The sequence below is a fragment of the Macrobrachium rosenbergii genome, chromosome 50 (genome assembly GCF_040412425.1).
Source record: "Macrobrachium rosenbergii isolate ZJJX-2024 chromosome 50, ASM4041242v1, whole genome shotgun sequence".
Lineage (NCBI taxonomy): Eukaryota > Metazoa > Arthropoda > Malacostraca > Decapoda > Palaemonidae > Macrobrachium > Macrobrachium rosenbergii.
The window spans coordinates 19,905,361-19,918,597 of NC_089790.1; the positions used below are offsets into that span (position 1 = coordinate 19,905,361).

Consider the following 13,237-nt stretch of genomic DNA (forward strand, 5'->3'; position numbering starts at 1 on the left):
ACACTTACACATAAGCAGAGGATTGCGCTCAGGAGCCGTTAACTTTTACAACGGTATGACTGCGCCTCCTGCCCACGTCGGAATCGGGGTCCCTCGCTGATACAGCGTGCACATATACTTGTAAGCCTTTTCAATGGCTGTTCAGCGAAAACTGTGGGCAGCAAGATCGATTGACATAAGACACCTTTCCAGTGGCTGTCTGTCAATACCTGGGACCGGCAACAGGCTCAACTGAAGGGCAACTACCCTTGGGCAAACCACACCGAGCTCCCTTGGACGTTCGGTTTGCCCCTCCCAGGTTTAGGGAGTTTGACAGGGACCTAGATCTAGGAGTGTCAGCAGGACAAGTGGCCACCTCCTCCACTGACACGACACTTGCACCAACACTTGATTCATCAAGATTTTAACAGAAGTGCCCAACTGGGTTACGGTATCTACCATAACGCTAAACTTCTTATCTACTCGGGTTTCAAGGCTGGCTAAGGTACTGGGCTCGGAAGGTAGGGAGCCAGGTAAAGGAGTTACAGGTAGAGATAGAGGACTTGGAATAGGGGAAGGAGAATGCTGCAACCTAACCTCAGCTTTGCCGCCTTTTTCTCTGTCTCTTTGAAGTCTCGCTAAATCTTTACCGCTACAAAAACTACAATGTACTTCACTACTTCACCAAATTTGGCGATGTCTGTAAACAACTGGTGAACAAACCAAAACAAAAGTTACCCAGTGACCGATGTTCAGTTGACAAGTGGCAGGAACAAACTGAATACCTGAGCCAATTGTACCTATTCTTCCCCAAAAGTGGGCAGGGTCTGTTACCTACACCAAAACAATATGAGCGCTACCGGGAAATTTTTAATACTTAAGCTGCCATGAAAAGTAGGAACTAATAGCACAATGTAATTACTTCGTACATTACTTATATAAAAATGCATAATTTAAAAACAAAACCATGGGAGAAAGAAAAAGAACTAAATGGAGATGATAATGAAATAAATAAACAAAGGATTAAAGCACTGGAATGAAAACCATAAATCTGGAAGCAGTGAACCTTACACAGGCTCATGAAAAATGAGCTGGATATCCATTCACATCAGAAGAGGTAGTGCCTAGCCAGTGGAGAAATCTTCCTCTGTGGATTCACAACCGAAAAGCCTGGGATTTTCATGACCAAATAATTCGACTACGGGGTTAGCGGGGTTGTAATGACAATTTCTTTTCTTTTAATACTGACAGCAATAGTCAGTCAGTGGATTTATTACAGATCATTAAAAACTGCCAATCATAATTCTGTAATAATTCAACCAGTTTTACAGCTTTCAAAGCTCTAACAACCCAAGTATGCAAAACTATATACAGTAAGAGTATGTACAGTATTTATATCATCACCATGAAAGTTTTATGTCGACTTTTCCCTTTCTGGAGTTACACATATCAAGAGTATTTATAATCACCTTGTACGCCTGAATCATTCAGAATATTCAACAATAGACCAACTCATATTGTAATTACCTCACACAATTTCCCAGTTTCTTCTATTTTTTGTATCCTAATTGTACAGGTATTTGATATAAATGACCACAAACTGCTGGTAAACATCAACTGACTTCATTTTAAACAAAAGATACAGATTGATACTGTAATAAAAAAAAGCTTGACTTCTCTTGTACTCTGTCAAATAACTAGAAAAGACTGCTACTCTGGAATATGATTAACCCTACTAAGAAACCAAACCCAGATTTCATACAGATAACACATTCATTTCAAAGCACTAAAAAAGGACTTTGTACAAAGTTCAAATTGACTGAAATATACAAAACTATTTCAGATGCACACGTACTGCATATAGTAATACCTCTTCTTACATTTTTGTCTTCTACTGTTTTTGACTTGCCGGCGGTTTGGTTAACGGGAAAAATAACAACACTAGACATATTGTATATCGATTTAAGTAGACTTCATGTAATATGAAAATCAATAAATGCAAAATCACAAAAACTGGCATTTATGAAATATGTGTTGTACTACATAGAAAAAACAATCAAAAGCTTAGAAATACAATATTGAAAAAATTGTCTTATTACACAACATTCAGCATTAAATTGTCTGGCATTAAAATAAAAAATCAATAAAAAGGTGAAAATCACAAAAACGAATGTTTAATACACATTTCATATACAGAATAAAACGTGATAATGATGTACTGTATCTATAAAATCATATAAAAATTTGAAAATGTTGGTGATGCCGTATTCTCTTATTACGTGATATTTTGCTGCAATAGTTCCTGTGTTCAGCCGGCCAAGTAATTCTGGTGCCTTTAGTCTCTCCCTCCTGACCATCAAGCATAACAACATCACCCATCAGGTGCTGTACAATCCAGTACATGTAATTTTTTATATATATATATATATATTCTTTACAATTAAAATGTATATATTTCGTAAATTCTTTACAAATTTAAATGCATATATTTCTTGGATTCCTTACAATTAAAATGCACATATTTCTTGGAATCTTTACAATTAAAATGTATAAATTTCTTGGATTCTTTAAAACTAAAAATGTAATTATGTATAAATTTCTTGAAAATAACAGTATGTATAAATTCCTTGAAAATAACAGTAACGATTTTTAAGTATCGAATGAATTACTGCATTAGCAACATTGCTGGTTTGCTTGGAGATGCAGGGTCTAGACTTTCTTAAAGGCAGACTCAAGCCGTCATTAAAGTAATTTTTCTGTCATTAAAGTAATTTTTCTATGTAGTCGCAAGTCTTGGAAAGAATTCGTGATGTAAGGCGAGGTACTACTTTGTGTGCTTGCACGAAATACATTTCATTCTCATTTCACTGGAATTTTTTTAGTTATATGCTTTAATCATGAATTTTAACTAGAAATACTGTCATTCACTCTCATATAGAATAACATTATTAATATAATGTTATTTTCTCATTCTCCAAATGCTAAAGGTTCAATTACACAACAGCAGTAAATCTACCAAGGTAAACATGGAATTTGCTCTTGTCTGCAATCCCAGGTCTTTTATATGCTTAAATAATGTTTTTCATGTATTTTATGTTCGTGGTGCACTCAGCTGGGTGGCTATAAAACTCCCAATTTGGCAATTACCTGGAATTCTTTTTTATTTGCCAACAGCATTTTCAAATAAATGTAAGCTGACGACTGACCATAAATTTATGAATAAAACAGTGGTATATTAAAAATTGTGCTTATTTATACCAACGTAAACCAGTATGCATATGCATACACAATCATACACATACTGCAAAATTATTCTCAGACCACAAAACTTCTATTTGCAAAGCTTCTCTGATGAATATATTCAAAGTAACTTAGAAGGCATTGAGTACTGTACTAAAGAATGCAAAACCTCACATAATGTAAACATAAGCAGCCTAATTTCTTCCAAACAGCAGATCAAAGGCAGGTTATGGTTTCTTGGAAAAAAAAAAAAAAAGTCAAGAAAACACATTCTTAAAATTCTTCCCAGTTAAAAATATACCCCTTTTTCTTTGAAGAACAATGCTAATGCACAAAAGTAACAAATAACACCATGGTATCGTGAAATTAATTTTCTTATTGTAGTGCTTAAAATACTTTTTCATACACTAGACCACGTGGCAACATGAAAGTTATTTCTTACTAGTATTAAAAGCCAATTGTTGGACAAACATATCAATTACATACTGCCTCATTTCTGGGGACAAGGAAATATGCTCCTATAGGTTTAGATTTTGAACCCCTAATGCACATGCCAAATCCTGCACATTACCATCGTAGTTACCCTTAGTTTGTGCAGCATGAGATCATACTTTCAAGTGTGTGATTGGAAGGAGAACACTAAGGACATTCACTGCAGTCAAAGGCAATCAAAGAAGGTAGTCACAAACAATTCAAAATACTGCGCATGTCACAGATCAAAGCAAATATCTTTTTTTATATACAAAACTAAGGCCTACCTCACCTAAACACGCTCCAGCACTCACCAAACATAGTTTAGTGAAAACTTTCAGAAACAAAACACAGCCAAACTAAACCCAGACAATCACAAATCACAAGAGAACACAAACATCACAAAATTAAGTATAATCACAGTACCAACGACCCTCAAGGTAATAGGTTACTATACCCAAGAAAATATATTTTTTTTTTTATTTTACAAGATATCCAAAATGGATAGCATAAGCATTACCACTGAAACAAACTTTGCAATTATTTACAAGACACAAGCTTGAAATCCATGTGTAACATTAAGCACATTGAGAGAATACACAAATAAATAAAAAAGGAAATATATGGGGGTATTCCAACGGGAAACATGTCCCAAACAGGCTCCCAAAACATAACAAAAATGACCAAATTTACAGTCAAGACAAGAACTGATAGAATAACAAAACACAATGAAATGGTGATGAGAAAAGTGAAGGCACTGTGGCAACAACTTCACAATGCCATACCATGGAAAAGATAGAGTTGGCTCCACAGCAGTCAAAGTGAGTAATTGATGAATTATTCAACATAATAATGGGTTGGCTCAGTAAGGGTCTCTCAATCTTGACCAATAAAAGTAGATGTGACTTGGCAATTCCTCATCCACAGAAATAAGGAAATGTGTAACTAATGGAGTTATGGAAAAGGACTTTTAATATCTTCTGAGTTCACTTTGTGACCTGTGACTATATTTTGTCAACGTCTTTCAAAAGCTATACTGTACTTATAATTTATGTTCCTTATATGTCCAATATGTATATTATAGTTCACAACAAAACCTGTATTGTCCGACTATTAAAATTCCTTGATTCATTTATGTAAAAAAAAATCTAATATATGTAGGTTTTCAATCAAAATCAACAAGAAAGTAGGGTTACACATTATATGAGAAAATCCGATAAGGATTACCTGTTCAAATTTTTGCATGAACCTTTTTATATTTTTGGCAATTACTGTAGAAGCCGTTGAAAATTTTTGCATAAATATAATTATAGAAATAAAAGTATTGACATATCCAAAAATTAAGTTACAATCCATTTCACCTTTTACTAAAATCTCTAAAGCTTGTAATTCAATTACAAGATTATACAACTGCCTACCTATACTTTTCACTGAGGTAGTTTATACATTTTCAAACCAATCATGTACAGTGCATATACTTTATTGCATGCACATGATCTTGAAGTTTTGTGTACTTGAAAACATTGCATGAATGTTATTTGCTTTAAGCCATGTGGTGTGAAATCTAATCTTTTCATACAAGCTGCAAGGCACAACACTAAAAAAAATTTCCGAAGGAAAGATTACAGGAAGAGAAATGACCCAAAACTGCTGAAAATTATTATGCTCTCTGACACTTACTTATAAGAACACAAGCAATTGTAAAAAAAAAAAAATACATACACCTTGGCATCCCATTTCAACTATACAGTACTTGCCATTGTTCCTTCTTTTAAAAAATTACTATACAGTAGTATAAGAGTATTGTCATTTCATATACTGTACTATTCTCCAAACCAATGTAAGTTTGAGCAACAAGGTTACTTAGGCATGTAACAAGCTGGTTGCTGTAAAACTGAACCAACTCTTAAACATGCCTACGCAAACCAAAGAAATATACGTGAAAATAAGCATCATAACCATATTTGCCATGTTCATGATTTTCTTCTTCAGGGGAAACAAAATTACAGAAATAAAAATAGTGCTGAGTATGTCACCTTAAAACAAAGAAATAACCACCGCACCCCTAATGATGTTATTAATAATTTCTACCATATTTTCCTCACATAACAGCAGCACTTTCCGCCAGACTATGAACTGCCACGGAACAGTTTTTAAGCCTTAGAAAAATTTTATATAAGTGTTTGTAATACTGTGTTTCACATGTACTTCCATACAACTGAGGCAAATAATATATAATAAAATAATACCACTAGGCAATGCTTAAAGCATTATACATGATGAAATCAAAGTGCTGAATTTCCATTTTGCTGAAGTTGTTCTTGCCTAGTTAAGCACAGCTCACCTGATGTTCAAGAGCACAACAAAGAGAGGACTACTGAACTTGAAAACCATAAAAGTCCACAGGATTACGACAGAATTTGTAGTTAAATACATTTCTTTGAGAAACCCAAGGTATGAGCCACTAGAAATTAATAACTTAAAAAAAAAAAATCTTTGGTCAGTGCAAAGCGCAAAATATTTTTTATTCCAAATAGTTCAAACACAAGTATCTGACTAGTGCAGGCCCTTGCCAGTGCATCGAAAAAACTAGGACATAGGGTCTGGTTGCAGCATGTGGGTGATTAACCTTACATGATATAAAGATTTTCCACCTGTACAAAATACAATAGGACTCCTGCAAATACAGTATAAAATTCATTACTGCTCCATATGCCCCTAAGATACCAAAATTACCTGTGCTTTTACCAACAGTCAGCAATTTGGTACAACAGATAATGCTCATGTTAAAAGAACAAATTTACTTTAGTATACGACATCTTCCAATTTGACAGTATGTATGGGATTTTTTAAATGTATAAAACAAGATTTTCAACACAACCAATTTGTCAAAAATCTCAGAATTTAATTAAACAGGTATCTGATGGTCCTAAAGAACTGAAGAGAATAATACACTTTATCATTGTCACTTAAGCTTTTGTGATACAACTGGTTAACCACTACTTTTCTTGCTTCTGTTATATACAGTCAATTGTATACACTGTAGTGTTGCTGCATTCTGCTTAGCTAAGCTGCTCCTGTCTTTGTAATTCTGTTTTATATTTTGCTTTGTTTTCCTATATAAATTTATTTCATTGAGTCCCTAACATTTTAATCAAATTTTACGTGTATGATTATGCCACTAATCATCTAATTACATTAAGAGGCAAAATATACTATTATGAGAGAGAGAGAGAGAGAGAGAGAGAGAGAGAGAGAGAGAGAGAGAGAGAGAGAGAGAGAGAGAGAGAGAGAGAGAGATTCTATTGTAGGTAAGCTCCATTCATGATCACTTAAAATTTTGCCGGAGACATAACTTTTGCAATATTATTGTTTTATATTCAGTGCTGAGAAAAACTGAGTATGTATGAATTACAAAAAAAAAATATATATATAAATTATAATTTATATTGGGACCAGAAAGATGATGACCATGAAGCCTACAAAAACCATAACCCTTAACAAGGATGAAATTTTAAACCTGTGAAGCTCCTAAATAACTAGTTTCAAATGTTATTTGGAACTGTTATTTGTAACCATGACAGCTCAAAACTTCAAAAACAGCAATACTCCAAAACCTAAAAATTGGATATGCCTTTTTTATTGATATTCAAAGTTTTATTTAAACCAAAATGTCAACAGCTACAAAGAACAAAACTAAAAATTATTTAGTATTAAGATTTTCCAACCACTTCTTATAACATGTTTTGATACCCACGCAACTTGGATACCTCGTGAGAGAAATTCCATCAAGTACTCTCAACAAGGTAAAGATTTTCTACACCATAAAACTCTTTCAGAAAGTTACCTTGTGCAAATGCAAGATCTTAAAAAGACAGGATTTCTTTGTTGTGAAATGTAGCAATATGACAAATTTTTAATCAATTTGTATTTTTCACAACTACAAACCAAAGTTCTTTACGTAGGGGAAAAATCTGAGCGCTGGCTGGATCCGGTTAAAAACAGAACAAGGGTTTGGTGACAGCAGGGTGATAGCCAATGGGAATACTCTCTTTCACAAAATTAGTTTCCTTCCAGAGGCTGCATACACTTGGTTAAATATTACAGTATCACAAAAAAATATGTTTACTGTTCATGGACTGTGCTATTAATTACAGACTCAATCAATCATTATCAATGGGCCTATTAAATGAAATGGACATGCCAACGGTAGGCATTCTCATATACTTTGTAAACATTTCCTCAATTTGTATGACAAACTGTACAATAATTATTGGGCTGGCTAACTTCAAGTCCGGAAACTTATCCCGTTCTTATGTTAGCATAACTGCATATTTAGAAAATTACCACACTCACCCTCCAATATTACAATTTTGTTTTTAGAAGCAATATCTATTCAGTACTTTGAATTGGCTTATTTTCTATTGTTCAAGTTTTAAAATTCATTCACCAATTCCTTCTGAATGTTATCATAAATCCAGATTCAATGAGAATGCAGTATTTTGACCAAACGAACAAAACTTTCAAGATGCACAAAAGCACTGAAATGTGACTAACAAATTTCCACCTACCAAATTCTAATCAGAAGTGTTGCAAGGATAAGCGCTAACACTGGTTACACTTCAACTGCAAATTCAAGTATCACTGTACAGCAATGTAAAGGCATTCTTCAGCTGACAAACGATGAGACTACAAAGGTCAAGATGATCTCTGGCAAAATGCCAAAACAAAAATATGACTTTTTCAAGGGTAATCATAAAATATGACTTTTTCAAGGGTAATCATAATATAAGACTTTCAAAAGTACAAAGTTCTTTCAATCATATTTCAAAACAAGTACCCAGGGCAATTACCTCAGGTTTGGAGACACCCTACATTTCAGCCATATTAAAGTTGAAGTATTTGATTTATGTTCCATTTACCTCAACTGAGAAAAAGTTTTTCCTTTCATAAATATTTTAACAAGTCGAAAAAATTGAACAATGGCAAGATTTGTCTGATGCAATATGCTACACATTTAAATAATAAAAGACAACTCACATTCCTTTCACTTCAATTTTGTAAAATATTGAAATGGGAGACAAAGTTTCAACATCAAGTTTCCAAAACACTGGAAAATTTCCTTTCACATACAGAAGTGTTTAATAAAGTTGTTCAGCATCTACAAGAAACAAATATAAACTAATTGTATCAGGTACTTACCGGTGGAGGTGGAAGTTCACTGTCGTTATTTCCTCGCTGATATCCACCGCGATCTGTGAGTATTGGTATTTCAGAAAAGCTTGTTGACTTTAGTCAAAAGAGGTTTATAGCAGTCAAATGATTATTTCAAGTATCTTTCATTCATTTTCATCTGATTCCCATTTACTAAAATAAATACATCAGATTCCCATTTATTACATTAAAGTAAATAAAGATACTTACTATCACTCTGCCAGGGGTCAGGACGATTATCCCACGAGTTATCACCCCAAGACTGATTGGAACCTCCAGTTCCACGGCCACCACCACCGCCTCCACCTCCTCCTCCACCACCACCTCCTCCTCCTCCTCCACCTCCTCTGCCCCAGGAGTCACCCCCTCCACCACGCCAACTACTGCCTCCTTGTGATCCATAACCATCACTTGTGCGTCTCCAGTTGCTGCCATCTTGACCTCCTTGGTAAGCACCACCGCCAAAACTGTCTTGGCTGTTTTCACTTTTTATCATATCTCCACGTTCCTTGAAAATAAATAAAACGTTTAAAAATTAGACAATACTGAACAGTCTTACAAGCTAATGAATACTATAGTACTATAAATGAAGTTCTTGAAGCACATACATTCTAATTTGCCATTTAAAGATACTGTATATAGAAAATTCTTCTCATACCAAAAACTGTGTTTAAATTAATAAAACAAAAGGTACAAATGCAAAACTGTGTTCAAATTAACATAGCAAAAGGTACAAATGTAAAAATTTACAAAACAGACTTTAAAAATAACAATGAAAGAAACACAAGCTTTTAACAAATCCATATTTTAAGATTTAGAAAAAATTGGATCTTCATGCAATGCACAAATTTCATAGACAAACCACTTGCCATTAGTTATTCATATATATAAGAAGCATCAAAATTCAATCATGGCAAGCTAGGAGACTGAAACTCTAAAAATGTATTAAGAAAGTCTGTCTGCTGCAGCAAGGATGTGCACTGAGAAGTAATGGCAAAGGTCATTTCATTTCTAATTTACAAATAAAATTACCTTTCTAGTTTACAAAAACAAGGTGATACCCTCTACCAGTGAAGTTACAGAGAAAATATATACACTGATATACTTACTTGCATGAATTGTCTGTTTTCTTCTTGGCGCCGACGAAGTTCTTCCTCTTGCTGCCTAAATTTGTGTGTGAGTTCCTCTTCCTGCCTTCTTTGTCTCTCCTCTTCTGCCCTTCGCTGCTCCTCCCATTCTCTCTGACGCTGTTCAAAATCTGACTTTGTTCTCTGGTTCATTTCTTCTCTCTGCCTCAACTCTGTAAAAATAAATATTAACAATCATTCCAAGTGCTTTTCAGAAGGTACAGTAAACCTTGACCTCCATTACAACTACTGTACAGTCCTTACTAAAATGTATTCCCTAAAGAAACTATATAATTTTACAAGTTTCTTACCCACAAGATAACTTAGGCTGGGTAAATGCACTACTTGCATACAGCACAAAATTATCATTAAACAAAATCAGTAAATGCAATAATACTGTAATGCAAACACAATCTTCATTTGCATCTCATTAAAACAAATAGCCTTTTTATAAAATAGTAATTACATAGCTATTAGTTTCATTTATTCGCAGCAGCTTATATTCAAATTTTGCGGTAGCAACACCAATGTTCTGTGTAGGTGACTAGTCTCACCCCTTAACGAGAGTTAGAAACGTCTTAGCAGATAATCCTCAGTCCGTTTATGCTAATGTCCATCAGAGGGGAGGAGAGAGGGTTCCAATCATGTAATTACTTGTGAAGTATATATAAAACTTTATTATAAAAAATGTTATTTTTATATAAGTAACTCAACAAGTAATTACATAGCTGAATCCCACACTGACTGGATGTTGGAAACATGGACATATTCTACTCTAAAACATTAAGTCGTGTAATGAATTCGAAATAGAAAAGTTTCTAGCATTGAAAACTATGCTTGTTGTCCCTTGTTAATTAGAAGAGCCTGCGGTATAAACTGCCTCTGACTGGCGTTCAACCTAACCTGTAGTACAGCACGGCGGTAAAGCCGAGGGTCCTCTACTACACAGGGAGCTTTGTAGTGGAGGAGTACTTTCATCGTTACCAAAGCATCAGTGGAAGTTATGCAGTCAAGGAATTATCAGATGGCTAGCAGAACTTTAAAGGTGCAGTACCATAATGAAAACAACCAGATTATGATGTCATCTACACTGAAGTAAAACCACAACCCATCCACTAAGAGTGCTGGGTGCTCTGGATATGTTGTAACCCCCCCCACCCCGGGGGCTCCCCAAAATTTGACACTTCACTACAAGGTGAAAAGGCAGTAGGATAAAATCCTTTGCTTCCTTCCGTAATATCATGCCAGTAACTAAAAATCACAAGGTACTGCTAAAATTTGGACACTGTTTAACTCCCTCAAAATTATGAGAAACGAAGAACGATCATATTACCAGTAGGCTGACTGTCGAATGGATGTAAGGGATATATAGAATTTAAAAGCTGGTTAGGTACAGGCTATTCTGACATCTTTAGCTTTCACTAGGAGGAGGAAAATGCTTCTCCTAAATCTGAGTGTGTCTCAGAAGATAAAGTCCATTAGGATAAAGGGCAAGATGTTCTCATCAGAGAACGAGAAGAACTCTTGCCCTAACTCCCTGGGTTATGGATGGCCTGGGACTTATGGCTTTTTAGGCAATACCATACCATGCAGCTGGACAGAGAGCTCCCTATTCCTCCTCAGAGCAAGTGAACGCTTCTGGCTCTCAGAGAATGTGCTGGTGCCAGGCTGCAGTTGCTGCCAGGAGTTCTAATCAGAGGAAGAAAGTAGTTCTTGCCATTACACCATAGGTTCTAGATGGTTTTCGAACTTGAACATTCAAACTAGATAAAAAACTTAAGTCTTCCTCAGAGCTAGTGAGCACTACTGGGCGCTCAGAGCAAAAGCCGACGTCATAGCCAAAACTGGTGCTGGGCTATTGTTGGCACCAGAAGAGCAGGGCACCCAACGAGCTATGAGCTCGGGTGTTGTCTGGCGCTCCTGGAAGACATGAATGTTCGTAAAATTCCCAAAGGAGAAAGAAAACGGATCAAGGTCTTGGATGGGTCCCTCTTTTTTACTAGAATCCAAACAATGTCTCCTTCTACCTTGCTTGGGTGTGTCAGGAGCTTCAAAGGAAATTAAGATAGGGATGCCAATGAACTAGGTCTCCATGCTTACATTTTAGTTACGCATGGTTTGATACCCCTTAGTGGGATAATTGCAAAAGAATCACGGAACTCTTGCAAAGGAGACATACGGCCTGAGATACTAGCTTTGGAAAGTCGATCAACAGGTCTGGAAGATGATGAGAGAAGACTAACTTCCACATCTTGCAATGGTCTCTGCAATATGTCTAAAAAATATCTTCAACTGATAATCCTCCGTACAGTCCGGAGTCTCAGGGAAAGATCTGACTACCTTGGTAGATCTCTTGAAGTGAGGTTGTCCGAGAAGAGACAGTGGGGAAGGATCCTTTAGAGTCTGCCTATGACCAAGCAGGTTCAGGGACGATGATACGGGCCAGAATAGGGCTGAGCAGACAACGTAACTTGGAGTTAGCCTAAAGATTGTGTGGCTCCTCCTTGACTGTGATGAAGAGCGTGAAGAGAGGTGGTCAGATGGATCTGTCTATAGCACATGCTATAGGGATGGTATGGACCACAAAAGAAGGAAAAAGATTCCTTGAACGGGTAAACAGGTCCAAGACAAGTCTGCCCCATAGATTCCACAGATCCCAGCAGCTGGGGGATTGATGGTCCCCTTCTGACGTTTCAGTACATCTGATAGGGCTTTAGTTCTATGAACCGATCAAGTGACTAGAAGACCTGATTGATCTGTCCACAGAAACAGGGCTCTTCCTACAGAGGTGGGGAGACGTGAGGTAGAGCCTTGCTTACATAAAACATTAGAACTGTGGTCTAGTCTGAAAGGTTACCACAGTCTAGTAGTGCACTAAGGTTAAAAAGCATTGAAGTTATGTGAAGACACTTCCAGCTCCGTGAGAAAGAAGTGAAGGATCCATCTTTCCAGGACCACACCCCGGAAAAACCCCGCCTCCCTAAGAAGGCTCCCCAACCCGTAACCAAAGCGTTGAAAAGAAATCCAGGACTGGGTTCGCGAATGGAGGAACTTCCTTTCCACAAGACTAAGTTCGGACAACTATGAGTACTTAAATATAAGAGGAACAAGCACTAGAGGAAACTTGTGCTGTCAGGAGGCCAACATCTGGCAAGGACAAGAAAGGGTGCTTCCTGCATCTCCAAAATCAATTCAATAGCCATACC

General features: G+C 36.1%; 1 protein-coding gene across 4 annotated transcripts in view; it reads right to left on the minus strand.

The window, feature by feature from the left end:
- The window catches only part of LOC136832727 (hrp65 protein-like), a 112,559-nt gene that overhangs the window by 65,240 nt on the left and 34,082 nt on the right, over positions 1–13,237 (minus strand). For all 4 annotated transcript variants that reach the window (XR_010851294.1, XR_010851293.1, XM_067094237.1 and 1 more), the window contains exons 7-9: positions 10,014–10,204; positions 9,115–9,412; positions 8,893–8,945 (exon numbers count right to left, since the gene is read on the minus strand). Coding sequence is in view for 2 of the 4 variants with exons in the window: in XM_067094237.1 (XP_066950338.1) it covers positions 8,893–8,945; positions 9,115–9,412; positions 10,014–10,204 (542 nt within the window). In the remaining 2 variants the exon portion in view is untranslated. The remainder of the gene's footprint in view (positions 1–8,892; positions 8,946–9,114; positions 9,413–10,013; positions 10,205–13,237) is intronic.